The 12152-nt window shown below is 50.5% G+C and overlaps 1 protein-coding gene across 5 annotated transcripts in view; it reads left to right on the plus strand.

Annotated features, from left to right (window-relative positions):
* The window catches only part of LOC144128414 (E3 ubiquitin-protein ligase TRIM33-like), a 178161-nt gene that overhangs the window by 57134 nt on the left and 108875 nt on the right, over positions 1-12152 (plus strand). For 2 of the 5 annotated variants that reach the window (XM_077661799.1, XM_077661800.1), the window contains exon 1: positions 3858-4000. The exons of 2 other annotated variants lie outside the window; for them this stretch is intronic. In XM_077661799.1, coding sequence (XP_077517925.1) covers positions 3874-4000 — 127 coding nt within the window. In that variant the 5' untranslated portion in view covers positions 3858-3873. Of the gene's footprint in view, positions 1-3857; positions 4001-12152 lie in introns of those variants that run through there. One more of the 5 variants, XM_077661801.1, reaches the window with a different exon arrangement.

The raw sequence follows: 12152 nt of genomic DNA on the forward strand, positions 1-12152 counted from the left end.
AAGAACATTCGCCTTACGCAGTTCATCGCATCAGACCACCTGAGCCTCTGCCATTTTTTTTATCGCGGTTAATTTCTTTGGTTGCGACCTTGAAGTGACACTTGTGTCGCACAATATAAAGCTCCGCTAAATAAATTGTCAGAACCGCTTTTTTTCCAGCTTTGTGCGACAGACACAAGCGGATGTTCCAGTGTTTACGTCAGCAGCTGCAGCGCGCTTCATTTTCGTCGCGGCGTGGAACGTCGAGAGCGCCCTTTCAGCGTTCTCACGGGATGCGGGAAATGTTTAGGCTTAGTGCTTAACTAGCAAAGCCGGCCAGTTTTGCACATGCATACGCCGCAACTATATTGATTAGCAATTGCTTTCAGGCCGTAGACTTATTAAACCGTTTCGCGTCTTGAGGTTGCGTCCCGAATTTCACTTTTTACAGGGAGAGCTGTATATAGCCTTCTTTACATGAACCCGACAGCGGCGGGTCGAGTCAGGCGTCGAGTTGAGCCAGGTCAACCCAACTAAATGACTGTCTGCTTACATGAACTCGATACTAGCGAGTCGATTCTCGCGAGTAGTAGACCGGCGCCCGCTTCTGTTCTCCCCTGCAGAAGATGCTCTCCCCAAGCGTGAAAGAGAATTAAGTGTAATTTGCGGAGGCGGCTGCGAATCAACCCAGGCTCTGCAGTGGGGCTGGCCCATCCCGACTCGACGGTCGCGTACACGAGCCCGAAAGCCGGTTTTCAGCCCGACAGCCCACTCGATCCGACTTTTATGGGGCTCATGTAAACGCCTAGTATGTGGGATAGCTTTCGCCACCGATCATGCGTATAGCTTTTTCCTGCGATCACATGACCGCTCCGTGCATGCAGCTCGCGCCTCGCGCAACCTTCATTGTAATCGGCAAAATTCGTCTCTCGGAAGCACTGTGCGTGTCTGTGTAAAGGTTCCGAGCACCCCCTGTCCGCTAGACGACGACTGCTCCCATGCAGGCCTGCAGTAATAGACCGCGCGGAGATGACCGGGTTGCCACGGAGCTTTGCCGCGGCGGAGTGCTGCCGTCTTCGACCCAAGAGAGCGACGGGTTTAATTTCCGATGTCTCTTCCCTTGCCGAAACCCTCCTCGCTGAGCAGGCGGCCGTTTCCCCAATTCCCGCGGCCATTTCTGGAGGCAAAGGTCTCTTTTCCGGTGGTTCCCTTCCGGCGTGCGTGCATCGCGCGGCGGGTATTGTGAAGCACAGGTGCCGGAACACGTCTCGGCCACCAGCCGGCCTTGGAACAACTCAAGTGCCGACCTACCGCAGCATACGCTACATTGATGGCATCCTCCTCTCCCTCAGGCTCAACACGTAACGGGGGCGTGTCCGCACATAAGTGGGGGGGGGGGGGGGGGAGATTGTGCGCAAAAGTGACCGTCTCAGTCCACTCCTTCCTCGTCGAGGCCTATGTTCTTTAGGGAATGAGAGCCCTGGGCAACGATTGCGGCCGAGAGACTCTCACATTTGATCTTTACGCATGTGCGAAATGTAAATAAACGCAGTCGTCTTCTTTCGCCATTAACGTGCTCGTCTACTCGCTGGCGCTCCTGTCCTGGTCCTGGTCGACTTCACCGTGGTTCCGTCAAGTCGCCACCCCGAAACCCGCGTCCAACAGCAGGGTAGCAGCCATAGAGTGGGTGGACTCCTGGACAGCACCGTGATGGGAGGAGATTAAGGAAAGGAGCAGAGGTTTTAAAAAAAAAACAAAAAAGGTCGGCGTCTTCGCTCGCTGTCGCTTAGTTTCGCGGCAACGTATCGTAAGCGCAGTCAGCTCTTCATCGGCATTTCAGTTAATTTAGAAACTGTCTAGCCGAGCAATATTTTGAAATTTTATTCTATTCTACGTTTGGTGTCATTTGAACCGCTGCGCGCTTTTTTGTCTCATGCGGTGTGGCCGTGAAATAACAGTTATGCACAAAATAATTTACGTCCGGGGCGCATGCGTCCCTGACCCATCTTGTATCGTCTGCCCAAACCTCGTATGGTGGTGGCAACAACTTTATTTTAGCGAGAGAACAAAAGTTCTTCAGGGGTGGGCTCCCTGCGTGTCCAAGAGCCCACTGGCCTGGGCCTCGCGGAGAGCTCTGTTCGCTAGCCGTTTGAGCAACTCTCAGAGCGGTCTCCCATGAGGAGAGGGATTGGGGGGGGGGACTTCCTTGTGTTGGGGACATTCCCACGGGTAGTGTATTAGAGTGGCCTTGGCCGCCTCACATGTTGAGCAGAATGGGAGGGTCATCGCAGGGTGGTAGCGCTGAAGGAGGTTGGGTGAGATGTAGCATTTTGTCTGTGGTTGCCGCCAGACCGCACTATATTTTAAGCTCGTATGGGGACAATAACACTCAGTGTTAGTGTTATTGTCCCCACCTCGTCGATTTTTATCTCATTCAGCGTTTAATGATATGTTCAGCAATAGGCAGTACACTATGCTAGAACGTGGGAGTGCCCGGTTCTCGAAGCGAGTAATTCTTGCATTTCTCTTCTATATATACTGTCATTAGCTGCGATACTGTGCCAATAAATGATTTCATTTCATTTGTTGAGCAGCCATCATGTGCACAAAGTATCGGTATCTCTAGCTCGCATGCTTGTTGCGATTCGTGGACATGTTGCTCAGAAAACACAGGAGAGGAAAAACGCAGCGCAAAAAAAAAAAACGCACTGACGACAGAAGAAAACGTAATTGGTCAAATGTTTAGAGGAATTCTCCGAGGTGGAATATATTTGTAATAAGGGAGTAATTACTCAGTAGCATCCACCCAGGGGCAGCCGTACGGCCACAAAGGAAAGATATGCAGCTTTCTCAGAAACTTTGCGGTTATTGGTCAATTCGCTCTCGCCCTCTCATAAGTTTGCCGCCCCGGTTAGCTCAGTTGGTGGAGCGGCTGCTCCGGTGAAGCGGTGGTCCCGGGTTCGAACCCCGGACAAGGACGAATATTTCAACTGCGAAGTTTCTGTGAAAGCTTCATAGCTTTCCTGTCTTTGTAGCCGTATACGGCTGCGCTTGGGTGGATGCCATTGAGTAATTACTCCCTTATTACAAACATACTCCCCCTTGAGGGAGGGATTCTCCTAAAAATTTGACCAACACTGGTCTCGCTTCGAGTCACGGATCAATTCGCTCTCGCCCTACCATAAGCTTGCCGTCCTGGTTGGCTCATATTGGTACAGCGACTGCTCCGGTGAAGCGGTGGTCCTGGGTTCGAACCCCGGACCAGGACGAATTTTTCTTTAACTGCGAAGTTTCTGAGAAAGCTGTGTATAGCTTTCCTTTGAAGCCGCATGGCTGCGCTTGGGTGGATGCCGTTGAGCAATTACTCCATTATTAAACAAAAACAATTAACAGACAGCGCAGGGAGGTGACGATCCTCACGTAGCAGCGGGAAAAATTGCAAGCATATTACACTGATATGTCTCAGTAAGAGCAATTAGCACTCTGCGCTTTATTTCCGGTGACGGGATGTTCCAAGTTCCGAGACTTGGTATGTCCATTTCCGACATCCTTTTACCTCGAAAATTTCTGCGATTATCGCAACTTATTTTTTCGCGCTTTCTTGGTCGAAAAAGGAAAGGGGGTTTCGCATGGTCTTCCTGTCGGAAATTTCTCGCTAAGGGGACCGGACCCCCGAGGCTCCTCGCCCCAGATACGCTGACGTCACGGCTGCCGTGGCGATCGGGTTTCCGGCGTGGGTTCGCTGGGGCTGGCACCAAGCCAAGAGAGCCTCCCACCCCGGTTCCGCCCCTTAGAGGCGCGATGACTGGTCTCAGCCCGCGTCTTCCCGGAAACGCCGCTACCGTTGGAAGAGCGGCGCGCTATCGCAAAGCGCGCCGAGTGTCGCCAGTCCCGATGGGCCAGGCAGAGTGGCACGCGGTGTCTCGGAGGCCTGCGGACCCAGAAGTTTCAATGAGAGTTCGCAGACACACGCGCTGGCTGTTGGCTGGGTGCGACTGCTGCAAAGTCAGATCTACTTCAGGTGAATTTTGATTTCCCGTCTGATCGTGCTCGGGAGGAGGGAGTTGTAGAAGAAGGCTCCGCTGCGGGTAACTTGATCGGTCTAAGGGCAGAAATTAAGGACAGAAATAGGAGCCCCCGCCCCTCTCTATTCCTATCGAGGCTGTATTCTTTTTCGTTCGCTTTTATACTGGTTTATTTTAATTATCTTCGTGTCCTTCCAAGCTCACCTGGTTATAACTTATCATCCTACCTGGGCAGGCGCTCTTTGTTAATATGGGGGTAGAACCTTGGGCGGGGGTTGTTATCCAGGTGATGCCTTCAGTGTGGGCGTATAATAGGCGGGGGAAATGTGGCCTTCGAGTTAGATTGCTATCTATTTCTGCATTGAATGGGCGGGAGGGGGGGAGTACAGCAGACAGTCGTGAGGGAATGCGGACATTCTCGGGGCTTTCCGGACGCAGTTAACGATGCTGCTGGGACAGTGCCAGCAGCCACGACGGTCCTGAGGTGAGCTTAACTTGTAGCCAGAGTCGGGAAGACCCGGGGAGCCCGAATGGGAAGGCGCTTCGAGGGCCCCGGCGGTCTTTGGATCTCCCATAAATATCCCTCCGGCAGGCCGAGCTAGCCTGCGCGCGCCGAAGTGAGGGGGGTGAGGGGGTGGGGGGGTGCTTTTGAGACCATTGCGGCTCTAACGTGCTTTTCACGTAGCGCGTTCAAGGTTGCCGTGTCTGTTTATATACGCATGTACCATGCCTCGCGAGCGTGTGGAAGCTTTCGTGGAACAGTCCATTTATTTTGTTTGTTTTTATATTCCGAAGTGCTCAACCAGAAGGGGAAGGCAGGTTTCCCTTTCTCAGATCAGAATTGATTGAGCGCTCGCCTTGTTGTTTTGCGGACATCTATTCGCGGTAACCAAAAGCGACCCCGTGTCCTGAGTATCCCGAGTGAGTAGCGCGTGACGTGCTCTTGCATTTCTTCCTACTATGATGTGACTTGTGCTCGCATTTTGACACTCGCGTACGCAGATACGTGAAATTTTCTGCTCCGCTGTCTTTTACTGTGTGTTGGCAAAAGCTAGTAGGTGCAGAGGGACTTTCCGAAAAAATACCGACTCTGACTAATTAGTGCGTGATATGGAATCAGGCATCGCTGGCTAACGAGTGGCAGATAATTGCTGCTATCCTTTGTCATTCGTCCAGCTTGGCGCTGTCCCACATGCCTTTCCAGAAGGCCAAAGATGAGGTGCCCAGATGGGCGGCGTTACCCTGATCCCATCGATTATATTCAGGCCGAAAAACAAGCACACACCTCCGCAACGACAAACCTGTTTGCCAAGAATGCGGAGATGGACTCACGGTTAACCACATTTTATTCTCTTGTGTGGAACTGGAAGGACTAAGAAAAACGTATTTTACTGAATGTTATAATAAATGCATTCCTTATCATCCGGCACTGCTTTTAGGAGATTATGCAATTGTTGATATATAATGTGTTTTTAGCTTTCTTAACGAAACGGGATTTCTCAAGAGACTCTAAATTTTTTCCCACTGGTTTGTTTGAATTTTAGTACACCTCAACTACTTTCTCATGCCTGAGAAGAAAGTTGACGCTTTTATTTTGAATTGGCTGGGGGTCTCGATATCCTTGCGCAGCCAATGAAAGCTACTGAGGTTACCCGGCCCTCTTTAAAGCTTTTACTTGTAGCCATTTATAAAAGTTGTGTATGTGTTCACTGGGTAATATTAACGTTTGAGGGCGTCTAGAGGAGGGATGATTCTTGCATTTCTATAATATTCAACAAAAGACTTTTCCTATACCTTGTTCTTGGCGCATGATGGTCTCAGTTGCCTATGTGCCATAAAACACAACACACAACAACAACCTCCGCAACGAGATATTGTGATAAACTCACGATGCATCGATTTAGTGGAGAATTTCAAATGTCGGGGTGTCACCTTTTCCGAAAACCTGTCCTGGGATAATCGCGTCAAGCGTGGTCTAAGCAAAATAAGTCAAATAACTGGTGTAATAGGTCGTTTGAGATATGTCCTTCCCGCACGCATCAAACGTTTGCTTTATCATTTGCCCTTTCAATCACACTTGAACTATTGCCAGTATGGGGAAACACACCATCCACTAATATAGAACACATCCACCTGTTACAGAAAAAGTATCTGCGACACATATAATGCTTCTTATACTGCTTCCACATCAACTTTCTTTAAGAACTCTGGTGTAATTCCAGCTTACAATCTGTATAGATATCGCTTAGTCGTGCATATAAACAGGAAATCCACAGGCATATCAACAGTATACGTAACCTATCCCAATTACAGGGCAGAACTCCAAGTTAGATTACGAGACACACTTCGAGGATTGGTCAGCGCCGGTGTCACGTTCAAATTACGGCAAACAGTGCCTTAAGTACGCTATACCAACGCTTTTAAATTATTATAATTCGGCCCGTTTTGATCTCTCCACGGCATCCTACAAAGATCTCCGGCAGATGTATTTGGTTTCTACGTAATGTTGTCTAGCCTTGCTGTTGTTTTCTTTTGCATTTGTAGCAATAAGTTCCGCTGTTGCTTTCGTTTACATTTGTGCTATGAGTACTATATCTGCATCATATTAAATATGTATGTATGTATGTTTGGGTATGAAGAATATGTTTGCATATGTGATGCTGCCACTCTTCCTAAATAAGGGATTGTGGAGCCGTCAAGCTGTCCAAGGACAGATTTTTTTTCTAAAATCCCCCCATCTGTGTTTGGTGGTAAATAAAAGATTTCATTTTATTTCATCCGAGAGTGGCGAAAGGCTGACTGCGTGAACCGCTACTGGAGGTGGGCCAAAAAAGGCACTGCTCCCTGGTGGTATCGAAGCTCTGGAGTGAGGCTCTCATAGTGTGTGATGGACGGGCTAACTGGATGCGGACTGTGCCTCCATTAGGTCAGAGATCGTATGGTATCGAACTCTTGAGGCGGATGGTGCACGTTTGTTTGGTGAGTCACGCAGTTCGAGTTGCGAAGGGCATGCCTGCCGTGGGATGCTCTTGTCCTTTCATTGGAGAGCGGACGTCCCGTGCACTCGATAGTAGATTCATTTAGCGTAGCGCTTGCCGCGTACCGCGGCCCTCAACTACGCACGCGCTAATTGGTGCCGACACTCAAGGCGCGCGCGCGCTGCAGACTGCTGCTGACGGGAACTTGGCGCCATCTGGTCTGACCATCCCTCATTGAAATTTAAATTTTCTTTTGCTCAACTTAGTTATCAGGAAGCCTTGGCCTTTTCTTGTCAACGCGGGCTGCATATTTACACTGACAGGTCATTCACTCATCACTGTGGTGGTGCTGCTTTTGTTCTTAGCTCCGCACAAAATATTTTATGCGTTCGTCGCATATCCTTAGAACCACCCTCTGGTGCCTATGCCGCGGAGCTTGCAGCATTCCATTCTGCTTTTGCGTTTGCTATTAATAACCCTCCTTCTAGGCCCGTTTATTTATACAATGATTCTCTATCTCTGCTTTCTGCCCTGTCTTAGTTACTTCATTTAACCCGACAATTATTTCTATTAAGAAATATCTCTATCGTTTGCCTTCTTTTGTCTCTTTTTTATTTCATATCCGGGGTCACTCTGGAATTTTCGAAAATGAGTTAGCCGACCAGGCTGCTGGCAGTGCTGGGCAATATGGCCATTTACACACTTCTACCCTTTCGCGCCGTTGCATGCGTCCCCGTTTACACCATCCCTCACTTCTTTTATGGCGAACTTATTGGCAAGAGAATAATGCCGGTACAGAATTATTTAATTGGATGCCTGATACGCTCAATATTCCTCCCATCCGTCTACCTAGGAATCCTCTTATTACTTTACTCACTGGGCATGGTAGATTCTCTTTCTACTTAAAAAAAATTGCCCTACCTCCATCTTCAACTTGTCCATGTGGTAGGTACGTTGTGCGACGATGTCAGTCATTACTTCCGGAATTGTTCCCTTACTGCTCCTTTCGTTTCCCGTTTAAAGTGTCTCTGCTCATCCGACATTGCACGGTCTACTTGCTTCTCTCTTCTGAAAAACCCTGCTGCTTGTGCTCTTCTGATTGAAATGGTTCACCCCGTAAGCAGCACAATTCCTACATATACCCGATGAGTTTCTTCGTCACTCTCATTTCTCCTGCTCAAGTTCTGCACAGAGAAGCGCTCTGTATTCCTTTGCTGGGCATGGATGCCTCTCGCTATGTCCTGACACTGCGTTTGGACCAGCTGTGCCTGTGGTATTATCTTTGCTGTGGCTTGATCTCTGCTCAGGGAAGAGGGCTCCGTGTTCTTCTGTGGGGCATGGGTGCCTCTCGTTGTGGCCTGTCACTGTAATTTGACTGACTGTGACTGTTGGGTTTGTGCTGTGTCATCAGTCATCACCTTTGCACAGGTAGGAGGGCTGTGTGCTCCTTTGTAGGGCTTGGGTGCTTCTCGTTGTGGTCTGCCCACTGTGTCTTGTCTGATTGTGACAGTGACTGCAGTTTTTTCTTGTTCGTTTTTTTTTATTTACTTCTCTGCTTTTCGTCGTGCTGTACTCACTGCGCTTTGACTGCCTGACTGTAAGAGTGACCTTCACTGTGCTGTGCCTGTGGTTTTCCCTTTTTTCTGTCCTGTTCTGTGACTTTGGTCTGTGCCGCTGACTGTTCCGTGACTTTGGCTTTTCACGGTTTTTTTTTTGGTATTTTTAAAGATTTTTTAGCGTTTCGCTCCTTTTTTTGTATTCGCTCTAAGCCCGGTAAAGCGTTGCTGGTCCGGGCTCCCTCTCTCTTTCATTTATTTTTTGTATTTCCTGAATGGACCAATAAAAGGGTACACATGTATTCCTAAGAGTGACCCGCTCAGTGCTCCAAGCGCTGTCAGTGGACCACTCCCCAACCATAACCGGCCAGTCGCTGTGCGGGCAACCTTCCCATCCACGTCCCTCTATGGCAGTGCGGTGTTCATATTGTGTTGTGTAGTGTCGTGGTGAACCACCTCTACTCATCAGTCAAGTCCTACCCGCCAAGCTTCGAAGAGACCAGCCTGGTGTGTGCTTGCTGTGCTGCCGTTTTCGGACCCCCCGGCTCTAAGCAGTGATCCCCGCAGAGGGAAGCAGAAAAGCAGGAAGCAGCCACGCCCATCCAAATATGAAGCGACCTTGGTACACAGCAAGCGGCAGCGGTACGCGCTATGCTACAGGTAGACATCTTTAGCAGCCTGTGTACCGTGTTACCGTTACCGGAGTACCGGATCCCGCCCACTGAAAGTGAGCACGCGCTGATTGGTCCCGATGCGGCAGGCGTGCGTGCAGCTGCTGGGTACCTGGCGCCATCTGGCGCCCTCGGTGTTATCTGCGCATGCGCGTTGGCGGTGGACGGGCTCCTAGTATTCAAGTAACGCTAACTTTAACACGGCACACGCTATGCTGAAAGTGTCTAGTACCTCGTATTTGGTGCAACGAGCTGTCGCAGTCCTGGGGTAGCTTAAAGGGCATCTGCATACGTTTTAGAAATCAACGAGCTTAAAGGGGTCGAATGCGTGAAACTTGCAAGTAAAGCATGCGAAGTCTAGCATTGGTAATGGTGACGTAATCGCCGATTAAAACCACGATGGTCTTCAAGCTTCTTCGCAGCGCACAGCGCCCATCATCATCATCAGACCTTTTATTTACACTGAAATGATACTCCTTTTTGGACCCCCCGGCACGCAGGCCTAAGGGAGCCCTACTCAGGAGCCTCGCAAACTAAGGTCTGGTGAAGATGCATTGACGCTTCACGCCTCAGCCGCCAGGCAGCTGGCTTGTTGCTGTTGAGCGGGGTCCTCGCTCCGCAGCAAGGTCTCCCAGGCTTCTCTATTTTCTATCTTTTGCTCGGCGCCCGGGCTGCCAGCACATTTCCATACTACGTGGTCGAGAGTGCCCCTCTCCCCGCACGTTATGCAATATTGGTGTTTCTCGTCTTTCGAGATTGTTATGCATACCTAGAAGGGACTTATATGATTTCCCCCTTGTCTTCTCCACGCAATTGCCTCCTCGTTTCCGAGGGAACGGTCGGGCGGCAAATAGACCCTTCTGCTCAGCTTATAATGTTCCGTGATTCCGTGGTATGAAATCAAGCTATCTTTCATGTCTATGCGAGAGACAGACAGGCAGAAAAACTATTTCGCAAGGGAGTTTTAGACCCTGCTGGGTCCCTGGGCCACTTCGCGGTCCCACACGTACTGCATCATGTAGGTCATGTCGGGACATGACTTCGGCAGTCCGAGTAACCGCAGCAAGCTGCGATGTCGGGTCTGCAGACGTGAGCAGGACCTTCCAGCTCGCGATGGCGTGCTGTCCCTGCGGGGAAGGGTCAGCGGGGCAGCCGGAAATGATGTGGGAGTGTGTGGTGTGAGGGTCACCGCATAGGGAGCATGCAGGGGATGTGCCACAATAGTGGGATAACAGCTGAGGGGATGACAGAGAGCGGGTGTGGAGGCGTCTGAAAAGGATCTGTTGGGATTGGGAGTGCGTAAGAGAGGGATGGGGAGGGGGTAAGTCCGACGGTCCAAACGGGGTATTTGCGTGAGCTCCGCAAAGGTGTGCGGCCGCTCCCTTGAGAATCCTGGATCGAGACTGTCCTGAGCCCGGCAAATCAAACCTCGGGCCAATTTATCGGCTGCCTCGTTTTCAGGGTTTCCGGAGTGAGCCGGCACCCACTGGAGCTCTACCCTTCGCGGTAAACTTGGGGTATGGGTGTTCAACAACTGCCAGGCAGGGGTGTGAATCCTGCCCCTGGCAAAGTTGGACAGGGCCGTTTTGGAGTCGCTGAAGATGTATTGGGCGTCCGAATGTGCAAGGACTAGGGCGATGGCGGTCTCCTCTGCCTCCTCGGGCGTAGAGCCCGAGAGAAGACGGTGAGTTAGGGTGTGGGGTAGGGTTGGATTGTAGGCAACTGCTACCGCTTCATGCGCTGTACATGCGGCGTCGACCCAAACGGCATAGTGGGCTTGCCCGTAATACTTATGGAGGTCATTAGCGCGAGCTACGCGGCGAGGGATATGTTATTGGGGATGGACGTTTCGAGGAACGGGTTTCACAACGAGAGGTGTACGGATGTGTCGAGAGATGGCTATAAGGGTTGACTGGTTAGCGGGTATGTGGATGCGAAGGGAAGAGAGTATATGGCGGCCAGTGGCGCTCGTGGCAAGTCTAAGGTACTGTGTCTGAAGGTGCGCGTCAACTAGTTCCTGAATGGTGTTATGCATGCCTAGTGCAAGGAGTTTGGCTGTGCTAGTGCTACGAGGTAGGTTTAGGGCTGCTTTAGTCGCAAGGCGGATCATAGCGCTCACGCGTTCGGTTTCCGTGCGGTTCAATTTGAGATATGGGGTTACGTATAGAACGCGGCTAAGCGTAAATGCATGCACTACTTTCATGATGTCCGCTTCGTCTAAACCATTGTTAAGGGAGGATACTCGGCGTAGAAGGTGCAACACGGATTGCGTGGAGGCCTTGAGTCTTTTAAGGGTATGTTCATTTCGTCCAGAATCCTCCAAGTGGAGGCCAAGGATGCGGAGGGCGGGTGTGATGGGGATAGGGGATATTTTTAAATTGATTTGGATGGGCGAGTTAGCTCCATATTTTGGCCTAATTAGGAAGAGCGCGGAATTAGATGGGGAACATTCGAGCCCGATGGATGACGCGTGAGAGGAGATGGTGTGGTCTGCTAACTGAAGAGTTTCCTCAATTTCCCCGTCAGAGCCATGAGTGGTCGGTGTGGTAATATCATCAGCGTACAGGGTATGCTTTAGGTGTGGGATTAGAGCCAGATATTGAGCTAGGGGGATGAGAGCAACGTTAAAAAAGGGGGAGAAAGGACCGCCCCTTGAGGGGTTCCGAGCTCTCCGAGTGTATAAGGGGATGTGGTAAGCTGATCTATGTGCAGGGAGGCAGTGCGGCCCGAGAGAAAGGCGCGAGCGTAGTTGTAGGTTTTAGGGCCTACCTGTAGAGCCTGCAGTTCCCGTAAGATGACATCGTGTCGAATTCTGTCAAATGCCTTGGTGAGGTTAACTGTCAGGATAGCTTTAGTGTGGTGGGGGATGATATCATCAAGAACGTCATGCGTAATTTGAAGTAGGACGTCCTGCGCAGATAGATGCGCACGAAAGCCGAGCAT

Source organism: Amblyomma americanum, chromosome 4 (genome assembly GCF_052857255.1).
Source record: "Amblyomma americanum isolate KBUSLIRL-KWMA chromosome 4, ASM5285725v1, whole genome shotgun sequence".
NCBI lineage: Eukaryota > Metazoa > Arthropoda > Arachnida > Ixodida > Ixodidae > Amblyomma > Amblyomma americanum.